We start from the raw sequence: 19073 nt of genomic DNA, 5'->3' as shown, positions 1-19073 counted from the left end.
AAAGAAACAACAACAAAAAAAAAGAAATTTACTGACCCTAAACCTTTTTTTTTTTTTTTGGGAATAATTGTGTATATTTAACACAAAAATGTTATTTTGAATAAATACTGTTCAAAGCATCATATGATCGTCCCTTTAAATACGGGACGATTCCGTATTATACGGAACGGTTGGCAACCCTATCGACACGTGAAGTGCTCTTCGCTGTTTCCGCCATTTCAAACGCAACATCCGGTTGTGCAGCAGCCATTTTGTCTGTTCAGGCAAGTCCGCCCCACACGGTCAAGAACTGACGTTCCCCTTTGGAAAACATTTCAGAAATATCACACTTGATACTTTTCAGCGTTATCTATGGAAGTGGAAACGGGCTGAAAAATACCTTATTGAATTTTACGCTCGGGAATACCTCTCACTGGCCGATGAGTATAGTTTTTGTTGAGTGAGCTTCATTAATCGGGGCTATGTCGAGCGAGGAGAGTTACTTAGCCATTCAGCGCTACCTGACGGATGAACGTGAGCCTTACGCACCGGGCACGCACGGCAACACCAAGAGAAAGATCCGAAAAGCTGCCGCTTGTTACATAGTGCGCAATGGCATTCTTTATTATCAGAGGCGGCAGAAAGGCCTGGATGAATTCACGGAGCTTGAAGTGGTGCTGCAGGCCGAGAGACGGAAGGAACTCATCACGGAGGCGCACATCACGTCCGGAGGGGAACACCTCAACCAGCAGCAAACATGGGAAATCATCTCCCAGAAATACTGGTGGAGAGGTACAGTAATCACAAATGTAATGACAGCACAGTTTTCCAGACTGATGTCACGCAGTTCTGAAGCGCTTAGATGTTTCTTGACCGTATATGCCAAGCATGTGACAAGGACCTAACGTTACAGCTGGATAGTGCCATTGATAAAGATATTACAAAAGAGCATATACATACATATATACACTGCTGTTCAGAAGTTTGGGATCAGTAAGATTTTTAATGTGTTTTAAAGAAGTCTCTTCTGTTCGTCAAGGCTGTATTTATTTGTCCAAAATACAGAAAAAACTGTAATATTGGAAAATATTATTACCATTTTAAAATAATGGTTGTCTATTTTAATGTACTTTAAAATCTGATTTATTTCTGTGATGCAAAGCTGATTTTTCAGCTTCATTATTCCAGTCTGCAGTGTCACACGATCCTTCAGAAATCATTCTAATATGCTGATTTATTATTAATATGGGTTGATAATGATTTCTGAAAGATCATGTGACACTGCAGACTGGAATAATGAAGCTGAAAAATCAGCTTTGCGTCACAGAAATAAATCAGATTTTAAAGTATATTAAAATAGAAAACCATTATTTTAAATGGTAATAAAAAACTGTAATAAAATACTGATCCCAAACGTCCCAATCATTCACTTTCGGTTTTCACCTACTGTTCTTATTTGTCGATGACGTCTTTGTGTGCACAGTCATAATCATAAAGACAGGTGTTCTTAAAACGCAACATTTGTGCTATTAAGGTTACAGATGCTCTTGTTAAATGGGCTCCCATGATTTGTTGTTTTTGGAAGTGTGATACGTTTCACCCAATGGAAAGATAACTAAAACATATCTGCAGTGTTTGTTTTTTTACTGTAGCTTACACAGATGATATTAACCTATAATAATTAGTGTTCACATTATTTTGTCCAACCCCTGCATGTATAATGTAGATCTGATCATACTCGGAATAGCTTTTTATTGTCCCAAGTATGATTGTGGCGTTTTCTTAGATAGAACAGGCAATAAAAATCCTCATATATTAATATTAATAAATGAGACAGTGAGATGGATAGATGCTTTATTAATCCCATTGGAAAAAATAGATGTAATTTATTGTTTTTTGAGACAAACGCTGTTATTATATGTAGCCTAAACCTAATCGTCTTATGACAGGTGTGCTGAAGCAGGTGAAGGATTGCATCAGAGAGTGCAGTCACTGCCAAAGCAAGCAGGAGAAGATGAGAGGCAATGCTGAAGAGGCCACAAAACAAGCAGCTGTCCGGCAAGCAAGACGAAAGACCTCCGCCTGTGCCAATGAGGAAGAGGACGATGAGGCACATGATGATTTGGATCTGGAGCAGTCCAGTGCACCTGATAAACACGAATTGGTGTTTGTAAGTATAGTATGCCATTTACAGTGTCACTGAATCAAAATTAGTTTCTTCAAATTTTGAATTTAATTGACAGTATTCTGGGTACAATAGTATCTTGATATTAAAAGATGAGGATATTGAAATCAATTTCAATTATGTTGATAAATATTATTTATACTAAATAACAATGAATACAAATACAAGTATTACATTTTATGTTTTAATGTATTTTAAATGTATAAATATCATTTATATTTTATAGATACGTTTTAAAAGTTAATGCATATGATAATGATATTATATTACTCCTTCATGCATTGTTATAGGTGGACAGTAAGGGAATTGTCAAGCAGTTCTTACCGAAGCATGGGCAGACGATGCTGGACAAGTTGAACCAGCAGCGACTGAATAATGAGTTCTGTGATATCACGCTGCTCATTGAGGGTGAGGAGTATCGCACACATAAAGCTGTCCTGGCCTCCTGCAGCGATTATTTCTACGAGCTCTTTGTGGAAAAGGGTGCTATGTCCAGTCATGAAGCTGTCGTTGACCTCTCTGGTGAGAAGAATGCAGCATGCTGTAGATTTAAATAATGAAACAAACTGAAAGACAAATCGATTTAAGGGTTTGTGTTTAATGATATGAAGTATTTAAAGGTATAGCTCACCCAAATGGAAAAAACTGTCATTATTCACTCACCCTCATGTTGTTCCAGAGCTGTATGACTTTCTTTCTTTCTTTTCCTATACCGATATTAGGGAGTTAAAAAAGGCCGTTATCGATATATCGGCCGATATTCTTTGTGTATATTATAGTACAGTACCAGTCAAAAGTTTGGACACTTTCCCATTCGTGTGTCCAAACATTTGACTGGTACTATATATAGAATACAGTATATACAAAAACGGAATATATATATACATAAACACATTTTTTGCAATGATCACTCAAATGTGGTGATCAAACACTTATAATGACGTGACAGAGATACGTAATGGAGGCAGGGCATTTAACAATAAACTTTATCCAAAATGAGTCTGACATCAGTGCACTGAACAGCAAAGTTGAAGTTTATTCAACTTTAATTCAATTCAATTCCATTAAACTTTATTCTGTTGAAGTTTATTTCACTTCGGAACATTAATTCACGGATTTGCGCTACTGTCTTCACACACAGACGAAACTTACTAGAGAAGTGTGAAATAATATACCTCTGTGAATAAATACAATATAAATTCACGTCTCGCACACTTTAATGCCCTTTGAATGTAACGTGTACTTTCCCTTGGAACTGGAATCATGGCATAATTTCATGTGAAATGCGTTATGTTCTGTAAAAGTAAATGTTCATATAGGCGGCATATTTGCCGATACCTATATATCGGCGACAGGCTCATATCGTCCGATAATATCGGCAAAACTATATATCGGTCGGGCTCTAAACATAATACACCTTTGTTTACTTCTGTGTGTTGGTCGGCAACCACTTTGTTGAAACCACAACTGTTTCTGAGGAACTACATTGTTTGGCGGAAGAATACTGTTTTTATTAATATCATTACACTTTATTTGCTCTGTTTTATTCAGTGAAACCTTACTACGTATATGGAATAACCGTTTTATAAAAGCAATAAACCCCATGAAGCTGTGGTTTACAGTGAATTTATAACAGCTAAGGGGGTTTCGCTTCGCGTCGTGCCTAACAATGCCCCTTAGCTGTTATAAATTCACTGTAAACCACGGCTTCTTGGGGCTTATTGCTTTATTTAAATATAATCTCTGTTCCGAACTCCAGTGAGCTGCATCAGAATTCTGTTTCCATAGACATCATCCAGACCATTTGACCTCAAAGTGACTAATTGAAAGAAACACTGTTCTATCTGTCAATACATACTTTGGATTCAACTTTATACTGAGCAAATTGCAGTGCATTCTGGGATAAAGAACATGCGTCTTCACATTGGGAGCACATCTGTGATGACAATTAATCGGTCAACCACTATTAGGAAAAGTTTTTCTGTTTGTCTGATAAGTGACGAATGCAGGTCTATTATTTTGACAGTGCCTGAACGCAGGTGCACAGGAGCGCCCATGTCTTCATTAGTTTACTGGCTTAACAGTTCTGTCTGATAAAAAAAACTTGAACATTCAACAAATATACAATCATGTCATTTAAATAAGTATTAAATATTTAATTCCACAAACATTGCAAATGATAGCGAATCCAGCAGTTAAATCCTCTGTTGAATTCCTAGGATTAAAGGATTAGGAGGTTGCTGTCTAAAGTAAAAATCTGTTTATTTTACAGACTGGCAATGGCCGTCAAAAAAAATCTACATCAGTCAACCACAATGTGTAAAATACTGGGTAGATAGTCAGCTCCCTAGCTAGTTTGTAATTAGTGTGAGAACATTAACCATTTAATTTATTGATGTGTTATTTGAGAATATTATATGTATTTGAAATGCCATTGTTTCTTTTGTGTTTTACCTGACAGGCTTCAGCAAGGCCAGTTTTCTGCCATTACTGGATTTTGCCTACACCTCCAATCTGACCTTCAACTTTTGTGTGATGGCAGAAGTAGCCACACTGGCACGGCATTTACTGATGGCGGAAGTGCTTGAGATCTGTGAGTCTGTGCATAAGAAAGTGGAAGAGCAGAAGCTGATGGTCTACCAGAGGGAAGACATTCACACTGTGGTATCCAACCAACCTGCGCCCCCTCAGCAAGTAACACCCACCGCCTCCGAAACCTATGTTGTCACTATGCAGTGTGAAGGCACGCCTGAAGAAGGACAGTCCCTGGCTGTAATTGCAAGTGAAATCGGGACGGCTGAATCGCTGGCGTTGCTTGCTGGTGCGACCGTAGATGGCGAAACGATGACTGTAGTCACTCATAGCGGACAGGCTGGCTCAGCGGAGTCTCTTGCCATGGTGGCCCACAGTGGCCATGTAGAGGAGGGCGAGACCATGACTCTGGTCACTCACTCTGGCCAGGCAGGTTCAGGTGAGTCCCTGGCTGTAGTACAGGCCTGTTGGTCTGTAGAGGAGCCACAGGTTGGTGACACACCTGTCGCAGAGAACATGCAGACGGGAGCCTTTCTTATTAGCGTGGATTCTGGCAAAACGGATGCTTCTGAGATTGTGCATTTAGCTGCAGCAGTGCCACCTGCTGTGCAGGATGAGCCCCAGGCGGCTGAACCAACACGCCAACCTGAGCCTGCAGCAGCGCCACAGCCAGCCCCTGCACCAGCGAAAAGGAGGCCAGGAAGACCACCTAAAGTGAAGCAACAGGAACCACCTCCTCCTCTTCCATCAGAGGAGGAGCCCAAGGAGATGGAGGGTGTTGAGGATGAATCAAAAAAAGAAGAGGAATGCATGGATTCCAACAAGAGATACCTGAGAAAACGATCTGTGAAGGAAGGAGGGTATGTTCGTCTTCATATGGGACTTGAGACGGAAGAGGAAGAGAAAAGCACCTCACCTCCAACGAAGGTATGCAACTCCCATTCACTCGACATGCGATTCATTTGTAAATATGACGATGGCCCTGTCCCAAATGGTGCCCTTTTGGACTTGGCATATCTGTGAGGTCCACAAGACCGCAGGGTGGCCCATCTGTCATTTTATGGCTTAAAAGGGTGCTCAGGAATGCATCCAATGCGACCTTGATTCACCCTTTTGCGAAGCCTGGTGTCCTGATATCGTGTCCTAAAATCATTATGAGGAAATAGTCTTCATTAAAAGAAAGAAGTTCTTGAAACCAAAACCTTAAGTAATGAATAAATTAACAATAATAAATAATGGCATAATCAAATTTATTACATAAAAAATATATTTTAAGCAAAGTCATGTGATGTGCCAACATGCAGAAACTTGCAGAAAAAACTCTCCAAAATCTTAATATTTATGTATGAATAATTCATGATATTTGTTAAAAACAGAAAAATATGTTTTGAAACTTTTACAAGTATAACAATTTAGATATGACTCATGTATTATGTGAAGTAAAATCTAATTATTATTTCTTAGAAAAATGTATTTTAACAAAACTGCTTCACCACTGATTAATATTTGAAAAACCATTGTATGCCAAGTCAGGCAGAAACAGAAACTTGTGAGAAAATTTTTTATTACTTATATTTATGTTAGGATAGGATCATTTAAGATATTTGTAAATATATAAAAAAAGCTTTTTACCTTGAAAAATATATTTAAAAATATTTTTAGATGTTTACTCTTATGTATTATTTGAAGTATCATGCATTTTTCAAACTAGATTTTTAAATTTATTTTTTTAAATCATCATAATATACACTATTATTTATCATTGAATCTAATATTATGATGTTGTTCAATGAGCCAGGGATTAGGATGGGGGAAAAATTGCCCAAAGGCAGTCAGCCAGATTGTCTAATTAGAATCACACTGTGTCCCCAGACACCTCAGAGATTTGTGAGGAGAGGCCGACCGGTTCAGTCTGCAAAGAAGAATCCTGATGAGTTTTCAGAGACAAACCTGGAGGCAACTTCTGATGCCGTAGCTGCTTTTGCAGAGGAACCTGAGGCTGTTGCAGACCAGCCAGAGACTGTGGAGGAGGACACACTGCAAGGAGACCCAGGAGGAGCTGCGGAGAGAGAACACGCGTGTAACGAGTGCGGCTTGGTGTTCCAGAGGCGGTACGCCCTCATCATGCATGCTCTGAAACACGAGAAGACTCGCAGCTTCAAATGCAGTGTATGTACCCTTGGACTGAATAAAAAGTAATATTTGTAGCCTGATCTTTATGCATTTTGGATATTTTTCTGACTTTTCTTTTGACCGCACAGATTTGCAATAAGGAGTTTCAGTACGCAGCTTCACTCCGTGCACATTTGGCCCGTCATAAGCATCAGAAGACCCAGAGAGCCAGCATGACACGAGCCATGGCCACAGAAGATTCTCAGGGGTCAGAAGGTCAGATGAGGTACCGCACCAAACGGGAGTTTGTGTGCGACATCTGTGGCAAGACTCTGCCCAAGTTGTATTCCCTGCGCATTCATATGCTGAACCACACGGGGGTGAGGCCACACACATGCAAGGTTTGCGGGAAGAGCTTTGCCACCAAGCACAGCCTGAAGATGCACCAGGCGCTGCACGACTCCCTCAAGAGATTTCAGTGCACTGTCTGTGAGAAATCTTTTGTCACCAAGAGAAGCCTGGAGGAGCATATAAGTATTCACACAGGTACACCCACTATTTTTACCTTGTGTCAGATGAATATGTAAATATGCAAGTATCTAATGGAGCACTGTTATAATGTATAAATTAGAATGAACTATGGGTGAAAAAAATGCATTGAATTAATTAGAAAAAATCAATGCATTCTAATTTATATTCAGTTACAGAATTAATAACTGATTATTTTTACACTACTCATCTAAAGTTTGTAATGTTTTTTTTTTAAAGAAATTAGTACTTTTATTCAGCTAAGATGCATTAAATTAATCAAAAGTGACAGTAAAGACATTCATACCGTTAAGAAAGTTTTCTATTTCAATTAAATGCCGTTTTTGATTTTCATGAAAGAATCCTGATAAAAATATATCATGGTTTCTAAAAAAAAATATCAAGAAGCATAACCATTTTCAAAATTGATAATAAATAATAAGAAATGTTTCTTGAGCACCAAATCAGCATATTAGATCATGTGACACTGAAGACTGGAGTAATGACTGCTGAGAATTCAGCTTTGCATCACAGGAAAAAAAATTACTTTATTTTAAACTGTTTATTATTTTTAATTAAATTACAATTAAAATGTATTATTTTTTTTATTTTAAACTTTAATAATATTTCACAATATTACTGATTTTACTGTATTTTTGTACAGTTAAAAGGCAGTGATGGGGAGCATAAGATACTTTTTTCAGAAACGTTAAAAAATCTTACCTACCCCAAAACATTTTGAACGGGAGTGTACTTTAAGCAAATCAAGTTTATTTATATAACACATTTCTTACACAATGGTAATTCAAAGTGCTTTACATTGTAATATCAGCAAGAAAGAAACTTAAAAATGAACAATAAAAGTAAAATACAGATAAAAAGCAATAAAATTCATTAATAAGCTGGTTAAAAGACATGGCAAAAAGCTGGATAAATTCTGTAAATAAAAAAATGTAGAATTAGTGTGCTGTTTTTAAATTACAGAATGTGCAAGTAAACAGATGTCTGGACTTGAATGCGGCAACCATTGTAGGTGCCTGACATCTGGAACTGGTTCCTGATGCATAGTAGATAAATACTGTCTTTATGTGTTTGAAATTAACCCTAAATATTCCTAGCTATCTCAGTTTTAATGATCTAAGTGGTCTATTAGGTTTATGTTCAGTAAAATGTTTTTATTTGTAAAATTCCACCAACCCCAGATTCCAGCATGGACACTATTAGTTGCTGTTAGAATTCTCCATGTTTTCGAAGTATGAACCAAATTATTGAATTATACCTAAACCCAAATGTAAGATTATTTAGTAAAAGGTTGTCAAATTATTGTCTGATCAAAAACGTACACTTAGTTTTAATGTAGTTATATTACACTGTTTGTAACATTAAGATAAATGCTAAATGAGCAGTTCATAATAGCAGTTTGTTTAACAGGTGAATCAAAGTACTTATGCACAACCTGTGGAGCATCTTTTCACCGTGCGTCCGGACTGAGCAAACACCTCAAGAAACATCAGCCCAGACCTGAGGTCCGCTCATTCCACTGTTCTCAGTGAGTGCCTTATTCCTCGACACATGCACACAACTGTTTTCTTCAAACACCCCATTAGACTTTTATTCACACATCTTCCCAATATAATGATTTTGTTCCTTAATTCGTTCATTTTGTTCCTTCATTATAGCTGTGATAAGAGTTTCTTTGAAGCAAAAGACCTGCAGCAGCACATGAATAAGCACTTAGGCCTAAAGCCCTTCCAGTGCCAGGTCTGCGGCAAATGCTACAGCTGGAAGAAGGACTGGTACTCGCACGTCAAATCACACACCGTTGCAGAGCCCTTCAGGTGAGAGTAAAATAGTTAATTTCTCAGAGGGGTGTTTTGAAAGTCTCCATTTTTTTTTGAGAGAAGAAGAAAATGAAATAGATTTTTATTATGACATTTTATTTTATCATTACTCTAAAGAATTATTTTTTAGATTGAAAGAAAAACGACCTTAAATCTGAAAAGGGCCTGTCATGGGAATTATAATCTGTATTATATAATATCTGAAATTTAGAGAGACTCTAGCACTTGTTAGAGGTAGATGTCAAACTAAATTGTGTTTTGTCCTTTTGGCAGGTGTAATGTGTGTGGGAAGGAGTTCTTTGAGAAGGCCCTGTTCAGACGGCATGTCAAGAAAGCCACTCATGGAAAGAAGGGCAGAGTGAAGCAGAACTTAGAGAGAGAGTGTGAACACTGTGGGAGGAAGTTCACACAGCTCAGGGAGTACCGCCGCCACATGAATAATCACCAGGGTGAGTGGAGAATTCATACATAAACATGTTTTGTAGAATGATAATAAATAATTTACATGCTGATTTAGGAACCGTTTAATCCAAAACAATAATATATATAAAGAGAGTTGTAAATATATTTAGGAAAGGGAAGAATTCTGTCAACACTATGACTTTATGCTTGTTTCTGAGACAACTATGTTGTTGTTGATTTTTATTTTTATATATGTTTTTAATTTTACAAAATTGTTTTTTGTTAGCTTTTTTTTTGTGAACAATCAGGAGCCAAGCAAAAAAATGTATTTGTGTGAATAGTAATAAATGTTTTCTTATTTCTAAAAAACAGCTTTATTTCTCCACTAATAATAATTTATATATATAAACTATATATATAGTATGTGTGTGTGTGTGTGTGTAAATTATATAGTATATATATATGCATACATACAGTGGTGTGAAAAAGTGTTGGCCCCCTTCCTGTTTTTTTATATTTGTCACACTTAAAAGATTCAGATCATCAAACAAGGTCCTGAAGCTCCAAAGCAGCCCCAGATCATCACACTACCACCACCATGTTTGACTGTTGGTATGATGTTCTTTTTATGAAATGCTGTGTTGGTTTTACGCCAGATGTGACGGGACACACACCTTCCAAAAAGTTAAACTTTTGTCTCATCAGTCATATTTTTTGGCAAATGAGAGACGAGCCTTTGTGTTCTTTTTGGTCAGCAGTGGCTTTTGCCTTGGCACTCTCCCATGGATGCAATTTTTGCCCAGTTTCTTTCTTATTTTTTGTATTTACTTGCATTATCTTTGTGTAATATCATTTTGTATTTACTTGCATTATCTTTGTGTAATATTTTAATTAGTTTGATGATCTGAAACATTAAAGTGTGACAAACATGCAAAAAAATAAGAAATCAGGAAGGGGGCCAACACTTTTTCACACCACCGTACATACATGCATGCATACATACATACATAGTATACATGTTATCCAAAGTAACCCCCCCCCCCACATTTTTTTTTATAAATAGATTTTCCTAGTTCTCCACAAAAATACCTTTTAGTTTTGCCACTATGTATAGTACTAAATGCTAAAAATACTCCCCCCAAAATATACATTGTTTAAAGCATGTCACCCAAAGCAAATTATGATTTGCTTTGAATAAAAAGATTTCGTAATCTGCACATCTGCAATGCAGCTGTAGGTGGCACTGCATGCCTCTGTACTGACCCAGCAAACAGGAAATAATCAACATGAGTCATTATTGGGATTCAATCATCCTGTTGAGATGTTTAGTCTAATCAGACATCCTACACACTTTCATGCTTGTTTGTGGCAATTCTACTGTCTGCTGACATTTTGGTTTATGTGTCAGCCACTTGAAATGCTTATAAATAGCTGAGTATAACAGATGTCTTGCTGCTCTTTTTTTTTTTTTAAAGGAGTGAAGCCCTTTGAGTGTCTGACCTGTGGTGTTGCATGGGCTGATGCTCGTTCGCTGAAGCGCCATGTTCGCACTCACACGGGCGAGCGCCCTTACGTGTGCCCGTTGTGCCAGGAGGCCCACATAGACGCCAGAACATTGCGGAAACACATAGCCAAGTTCCACGGTGATCAGTTGCCCGGTAAGATCATGCTGGAGAAGGACACTCTGCAGTTCCACAACCAAGGCACGCAGGTGGAGCACGCCGTCAGCATCCTCAGTTCCGAGCTGCCCCCTGAACTCCAGCCTCCACAGCCTCCCACCACAGAGGAAATAGAGACCGTTCTCATCACAGAAGAAACCGTGGAGGCCGTGCAGGCTATGAGTGAGGGAACCGTGGCCACGTTGTCTGATCAGAGTATTATGCAGGTTGTGAACTTCGTCCTGGCACAGCAGGCTTCAGTTAAAGTGGAAGAGGCACCAGAAATCATCCAGACCATGGAAGTGGAGGTAGCCCATGTGGCAGAGGTGGAATGAGACACAAGTACTCAGATGTGGCTTCTCAGTGACCACCTCAACAGAAACTGACCTGGCAGTAAAAATAATATGACTATGGGCAGGTTTATTCTTTTTTTTGTCGTCGTCATATAAACCCTGTGTGATAATGTAAAATGTGCTCATTTATTTTTGTTGTAAAACATAAATTAAAATAAGCTCAAAGGACTCTTGAGTTTGCTGACATCAGCCTTCCCACAACTGGATTGTGTGTGTATGTATCAGTGCATGATGTGGATGTGTGAATATGCTTGATTTGCATTTATAGTGAACTTTTGTGTACATGTGTACATAAACAGAATAATTAGCATTGTAATACAGTCACAATCAAGCACACAACAAACAAATGAATCCCAATATAAACATTTGTCTTTTTTGTAACTAAGTTACATTTTCTCATTATTAAGGCTGTTTTTTCTTTCTGATTATTTGTAAAGCTGAGATATAAGCTCTAACAGTCTTCGTGAAAGGGCCATAGGCTCTTGACTGTTGTATGATGCGGTGCCTCTCGGTCTCAGCTGAGTACTATTTATAGCAGCAGAAATGACAACCAAATAAAAAAAACTCCCCGTCTTCAGAGATGCACCATGTGCTATATTTCTTTTCTGTTTTTCATTTAATGCGTCTTAAAGTGTGAAAATGTGTAAAGTCTATATGCACCACTGCCAGCATCTCAAGATCTGGGAGAGCCGATAGTAATAACGTGCTATGGTTTTTATTATAGTGTTTGCTGTTGGCAGACATTTTGTAGAATAAGTTTAAATCTAGTGTTTTCCGTATGGCAGGAAGTTTTCCAAATGTGATCTGGCTGCCGTTTTTCTTAATATACAGTGTTACAATAGACATATGTAGCGTTATAGACACTAAAAAACATTAATACAGCACATTGTGCCCTATTTTTAGATTTTTTTTTACAGTGTATAGTAAAATTGTTTTAGCCACCTATGAATTTATTCATACTTTTATATATATATATATATATGACTAGTATTTTTATTTAATTTATAATTTTTTATTTAAAAATACTATTTGTTATGTGATTGAGGTTATATTTACTAACGTATTTTACACAAGGATGATTTGGTTATTTAATAGTGTGTGACAACCCAGTGCAAACCCTAATCGTAAATTATATTTCATGTAGTGTATTTAGTGTTATTTCACTTCGTATGTATTCATTGTAAAATGTTTAGAAAGGCGAGATTTTTGTGCAACAAACTGATCTGACCTTATTTGGAGAAAAACTGGTGACCAGCCACTCGCATTAGTCCACCTGCGTGAACCATCATATCCGGAATATATTTATTTTTTTTGTCAGGCGACTCTAATATCACCAAAGCCCCATAAACGTGCACAAACTTCCTCAGACTTTATCAGATTGTTATAAAATGTTCGAGTAGTTCGCGTGGTCTCGTGCTGGTGAACGCGAGCGCAGATGTTGCTCATCGCGCGTGAGGTGCTGCGCCAGAGGAGCCTCGCGTACTCTTCTTCATCCTCTCTCCTCATGGCGAGAAACACCTTGGCTTGGTAAAGGACATTGGTCGCTGTAATTTGTGTTTTGTCATTATTTAAATGGCTTTCGCCGTGCACTAATGATGTATTTGTGGTAGGTTAGTGCTGTGAAATGTGGTGTTTCAATCATGGCACGGGGTCTGATACCGTGGATCTGGCTGAAGCGACCCGTTTGTATCCAGGTAAGACGCGAAATAAGCATCGCATGCAACTTGTTTATAAATCATGTCGAGTGTTTCGCTTTAATAGGCATCTGTGTTCTTGGAAATCATTTGTGTGTGAGATTTGAATGGACGAGATGGGGACGCTGTTATCCCGTTTGGACTCTGAAGTTTTTGAAGGCTTCATCTCTTCTCTATGTAACTAGCTTTAATACAACGACTGAATGCATTTTTGCTCTTTTCAACCATTTTGATTCGACCTTGCACAATGTGGTGTTTCAATCATGGCACGGGGTCTGATACCGTGGATCTGGCTGAAGCGACCCGTTTGTATCCAGGTAAGACGCGAAATAAGCATCGCATGCAACTTGTTTATAAATCATGTCGAGTGTTTCGCTTTAATAGGCATCTGTGTTCTTGGAAATCATTTGTGTGTGAGATTTGAATGGACGAGATGGGGACGCTGTTATCCCGTTTGGACTCTGAAGTTTTTGAAGGCTTCATCTCTTCCCAAAGCTTCACTCCATGTAACTAGCTTTAATACAACGACTGAATGCATTTTTGCTCTTTTCAACCATTTTGATTCGACCTTGCATGAGCCTCATTTTAATATCCTCCTAAAAAAATGCCGAAATGCCATTTTTCGCAACTGTATCCGTTGCTTTTCTCCTGTGGATTTCATGGATGTGATGCTGGATGAAACTGATGTTGCTGCGTTTTATCCATCGTCGGGTCAGTCGTTGCTGTAGCAACCGCGCTGCTGTATAACATTTTTATAGTCCTGCTGAAAACATTTCTCTTACCTATCAAGAATGAAATGCAAAATATAAACCATGAATTCCCAAACTCATCGGGGCGCTGTGTTCATGTGCGTCGAAGATCGACGACCGCGTTTTACACTTCTATTAATACTGAACAACGTCAATACAGCTCATATGTGTTTAACTCACATAATAATAATAAACCTAACTTTTCAGGGGCATCTAGTCTACTTGTGCAAGTCTTAGGCTTCTGCAAAGTTTGGCTAATGATTTGATGTCATATTCCAGTGAAATAATACAATGAAATATTAAAAGATGCATTAATACACAATACTGTAACAGTAGTGAAGGTGCAGACAGATGCTATTGCAGAACTGTTCCAGTCGAGCCCATGTGTCTGTAGGATGTGATATTCAGTGCTTTTATTATTTCCACCCTTAATGTGGAAAGCTTGAGGACGGATTTTTTTTAAGGTGAGCACCTATATGATTTTTTTTTAGCAGTACTTGTGTGAAATGTTAGAAAATCACATTCACAGCATCATAAAAACCAACTTGTGTATATATATTTTTTATCATTTTATGAATATTTGTCTCGTTTATTGGCAGCAAAGTATTAAGGCTTTTAAACCATATAGATATGTAGGTTTGAAATATGAGCAGGACCTACGCTAATAATCAGAAGAAACTGAATACAAGCTTAATTGGTTCTTGCATTTACAGCACATTTTTACACACACACACACACACACACTATCTGTCTGTCTGTCTGTCTGTCTGTCTCTCTATCTATCTATCTATCTATCTATCTATCTATCTATCTATCTATCTATCTATCTATCTATCTATCTATCCATCCATGTATTTATTTATCCATGTATTATTTTCCTTTCTCATTCTTTGGTTTCCTCACTCTTCAGTGTGTGACTAGCTCATAAATCACCCAGCTGTTGTACACTGTGTAAAAAAAATAAAAAAATAAAAAGACAAATAAAAAATTGACATTATCCACTAATTTTACAGACATTTCCGTTAACTCGAAAACACAACGAAATGAAGTGCAAAATTCACAATACAGGTAAAACACCTGTATAAAAATCTATGGGAAATTCCTTCACATTAATATAGTACATTGTGCCCTATTTTTACAGATTTTTTCAGTGTGTGACAGTGTGTTGTCTGTGTGAAATAAAAAAAATTTTTAGCTGAAGAAGTCTTGTGCTACAAGGTGAAACCAGTGGTGAATGGTAATCCTTTATGGAAATACAGTTATTGTAGATTTTTACATCCCTCAAAATGAAGGAAAATGGCATCGGTGTTGCGGTTTTAGGGATGAGTGGTTCAGACTAGGACAGCAGCCCTCCTTTAAGCATTTTTTTTCTCTGAAGACCGTAATCCTGCATGCTTTCAGCAGCTTACTGAGACTTCCTCAGCTCTGACTGTCCTCACACCCAGAGTCTGGCTTACTGTCTGCTGTTTGCTTGCTCAAGGGGCTTCAGGACACAATAGTACTTGTTCAGGAGGTGAGTTTTTTGGTTCTATATTTCTCAGTCAGAGGCATGATTCACATATTTTAGATACAGCGTCCCCACAAAGCAGCAGTGAGAACCAGCTAAATATAATATATGTGAACACAGGTTTATGAAAGAAACATCTTTGCAGAATGTTAATTAAATCTAGACATCTGCATTTTTAATAAAAACATAATTTTTGTCCAAACTTAATAATTTATTCAGAAATACATTAAAAGTTATAAAATGACTCATCTCTTCTATAACGAACATATTAAACAATTTACATCCCTCAAAATGAAGGAAAATGGCATCGGTGTTGCGGTTTTAGGGATGAGTGGTTCAGACTAGGACAGCAGCCCTCCTTTAAGCATTTTTTTTCTCTGAAGACCGTAATCCTGCATGCTTTCAGCAGCTTACTGAGACTTCCTCAGCTCTGACTGTCCTCACACCCAGAGTCTGGCTTACTGTCTGCTGTTTGCTTGCTCAAGGGGCTTCAGGACACAATAGTACTTGTTCAGGAGGTGAGTTTTTTGGTTCTATATTTCTCAGTCAGAGGCATGATTCACATATTTTAGATACAGCGTCCCCACAAAGCAGCAGTGAGAACCAGCTAAATATAATATATGTGAACACAGGTTTATGAAAGAAACATCTTTGCAGAATGTTAATTAAATCTAGGCATCTGCATTTTTAATAAAAACATAATTTTTGTCCAAACTTAATAATTTATTCAGAAATACATTAAAAGTTATAAAATGACTCATCTCTTCTATAACGAACATATTAAAACAATTTTTTTTTTTCATTTTTAAAGATTTTTTAAATTTTGGGGGGAATATAGCATTCAAAATTTCAGAGTGACAGACTGATATATTGGATATAATATTGAAGAAAAAAACCTAATTAAAGAGATACATTTTCTTTAAAGAATTTGGCCACAAAATCAAAGTGCCCCCCCCCCCCCCTTGTGATTCTTTCACATGCAATGAAAGAATCATAAAGCAGGAAATGATATCATAGAGAGGACCCAATACCTTCATAAGTGTGTAAAATATCAGATCATTTGACCTTTTTATGAAATGGAAAAGTTAGTTTTGGATGTAAAATATCAGATTGTACAGCCCACCACCCCCCAAAAACATATAATATTAATGAATTAATAATTTGTGGTATTAGTAAAAATGCATTTCAACATGAAAAATATATTTAAAAGCTTTTTAGTTTTTATGACATTTATGCCTTTTACTCTGTACTGGTTATACCACATCATTTTATTTTAAACTTTTGTTGAAAATGTTTTTTCAAAACCACATGAAACCAACTATATGAAGATTTAATTACTAACAATTGTTAATAGATTTTTCCTTTTCTTGGACACAATTGTTTTTTTTTATTTCATAGACCCAGATGACAAAACTGTGATAGGCTACTTTTGTGCATGTTTCCTGAGGCTGATTTTAAGATCCCTCATTTTGCAAAGGTTGAGGACTAAAACACTGACCACCCAGCAATGAGGGATAGAGGACATTCAATAGAAAAGACTCCATAGGGAACCTTCAGACAACAGTCCAGACAAACTTTCAGTTATCAAGGACAAGAGGGAAAGTAATATGAGCAGCCCAATACAAAATGACACAGTTACCCCACTGCAGTGTATTGTAGAGTTCTTGGTCTCTGGTCCCACAGGATGATACATTTCTTCACTCAATTGTCACCCTGGATTAGTTTCATTACACTTTTCATACACAAGTGTATGACAAAGTATCAGCTGTTTTGGTGTTAGTCAAGTCCAAATATACTGCACTGCAGTTCCATGCATTGCAAGCAGGGATTTGGTGAAACAGTTTAATCAAGCCACACCAGAGAAATGCTTGAAGATATGTCCATGTTTCTTATTCGGCTGACTCACTATGACTCAAAACCCATACAGTGCTCTTATACCCAACAGCATAAAATTATTTTGGACAAACCCATATGATATCATTCTGTGGTATGAACAGAGGAATGCTACATCTAGATATATCACTTGATGAAACAAGATCATAGATGCTTTTAAAAGAGAGTGCTTCTAGCCTTAAAGGATTTTAGTGCATCAGAAAAGAACTTTAAAATTTCATGGCCTCCAGAGTGCCTACTTAGATTTGTGCCTACGTAGTTTCTGTGTACACTGTTTTAATTCTCAGGATTACTCTGATGTCCTACCTAGTTGTTTCTTGTGTAGCTAACCTCCTGTCCAGTATTTTTTATTTTTTTTTAGAGTTTAACCTAGTATTAGAGACCCTTTTTCTTGTAAACAAGACACTTGGTCCTCATTTCGGCCATATTTCAGCACCGTTTAGGGTTCTGTCACAGTCAGACGACCATTCTCCTCCATTTTGTTCCAGTGGGAATTTAAAAAAAAACAGGTCTCCTAGATTTACTATGAGTGTCAGGCTGGCCCTCTTTGCTTCCAGTGCAGCCCAGAGGAACTGTGTCACATGCTAAATGAGGTTATATTTAAATATATCAAATATATGTTATGAGGACAGCAGGAAGACGGCTTGAGCGTGTAATACATTATCATAGTGATTTTAGGGTGTTAAAGCTAAAATTCTTGATCATTTGTAGATGAAATTCGCAAAATATCACCTGAAACCAAATCTCAGATTCTCTCTGAAGATCAAATAATTTGTAATAATACTTATCTAATTGTATTTTTTCTTATATTTAAAGCTGCAGTCTGTAACTTTTTTTGGTTAAAAATGATCCGAAATCAATATTTGAGCAAGTACATAACCAGCCAGTGTTCAAAACTATCGCCTTACTTTAGCCCGATTAACAATGGTCAGTTTATAATAATGTTTTCTAATTTGAGTGGTACGGGTAGGTTTTCTCGGGAAATTTGAGCATGCTGCTGCGTCATTACGTCACGTCTGTAAACATAAAGAAGTTGTCCCGGCTTCTAGGCTATCGCATGTGACTGAGGATCCTGCAGGTGGCGGATCGTTTATAGCCTTTTCTCACAGCAGCTGGAATAATTAAATGTATCATTTTGATGGCGGATTGTAATCCAGAAAGGATTATGTGTATGTTAAACACATGTGAATGAAATTAAATTATATTCCAGTTTTAAATGTGCTTCTGATCACAGATAGACTGGGATTTCACAAGATTTGTATTTTAAAGACAACCAGTTCGAAGGGAGCATAGTTTGCTTTTTGGGTTAAAAGAATTTCTTAATATGAAATTCGAATGGTATGACAATTAGATATTAGACTGTACAGATATTGAAATCTACACGCTAATACACACATAGTCACGCAATGCTGTTGTTGTTAACATTAATAATTTGAGAATAAAGTATAACAATAATAATCATTTGCACAGTTTGATGAGATATGAGCTAACAAATCTTTAGATTAAATCACCATTGGTAGTGCGATTTATTGTAATGCTTTTTTCCTCAGTTGGTCAGAACAAACGTGGCAGACTTGTTACTTACTTGTTCAGATGACAATATCCGGTGAAAATTCTTATTTGGGTCATATTCCAAGACG

General features: G+C 37.3%; 2 protein-coding genes across 3 annotated transcripts in view; both read left to right on the top strand.

Annotated features, from left to right (window-relative positions):
• Window positions 1-206: 206 nt before the first annotated feature.
• On the top strand, window positions 207-12168 carry LOC107566487 (zinc finger and BTB domain-containing protein 11-like). 2 transcript variants are annotated; one of them, XM_016251953.1, is made up of 10 exons: window positions 207-771; window positions 1929-2149; window positions 2455-2572; window positions 4626-5623; window positions 6569-6865; window positions 6958-7354; window positions 8768-8885; window positions 9016-9174; window positions 9451-9626; window positions 11055-12168. In XM_016251953.1, the coding sequence occupies exons 1-10, from the start codon at window positions 462-464 to the stop codon at window positions 11570-11572; spliced, it is 3312 nt and encodes a 1103-aa protein (XP_016107439.1). In that variant the 5' UTR covers window positions 207-461; the 3' UTR covers window positions 11573-12168. The 2 variants fall into 2 exon arrangements, with proteins under 2 accessions (XP_016107439.1, XP_016107438.1); XM_016251952.1 differs by having other exon boundaries at window positions 2455-2686.
• Window positions 12169-13544: 1376 nt separating this feature from the next.
• Window positions 13545-19073, top strand: part of LOC107566484 (protein FAM69A-like) — a 24252-nt gene continuing 18723 nt past the window's right edge. The window contains exon 1 of the mRNA XM_016251950.1: window positions 13545-13601. Coding sequence (XP_016107436.1) covers window positions 13548-13601 — 54 coding nt within the window. The 5' untranslated portion in view covers window positions 13545-13547. The remainder of the gene's footprint in view (window positions 13602-19073) is intronic.

This window comes from Sinocyclocheilus grahami, unplaced genomic scaffold, assembly GCF_001515645.1.
Source record: "Sinocyclocheilus grahami isolate Dianchi unplaced genomic scaffold, SAMN03320097.WGS_v1.1 scaffold1078.1, whole genome shotgun sequence".
NCBI lineage: Eukaryota > Metazoa > Chordata > Actinopteri > Cypriniformes > Cyprinidae > Sinocyclocheilus > Sinocyclocheilus grahami.
The sequence above is the reverse complement of the archived record's forward strand: the minus strand, read 5'-3'. Positions and strand labels throughout refer to the sequence as shown.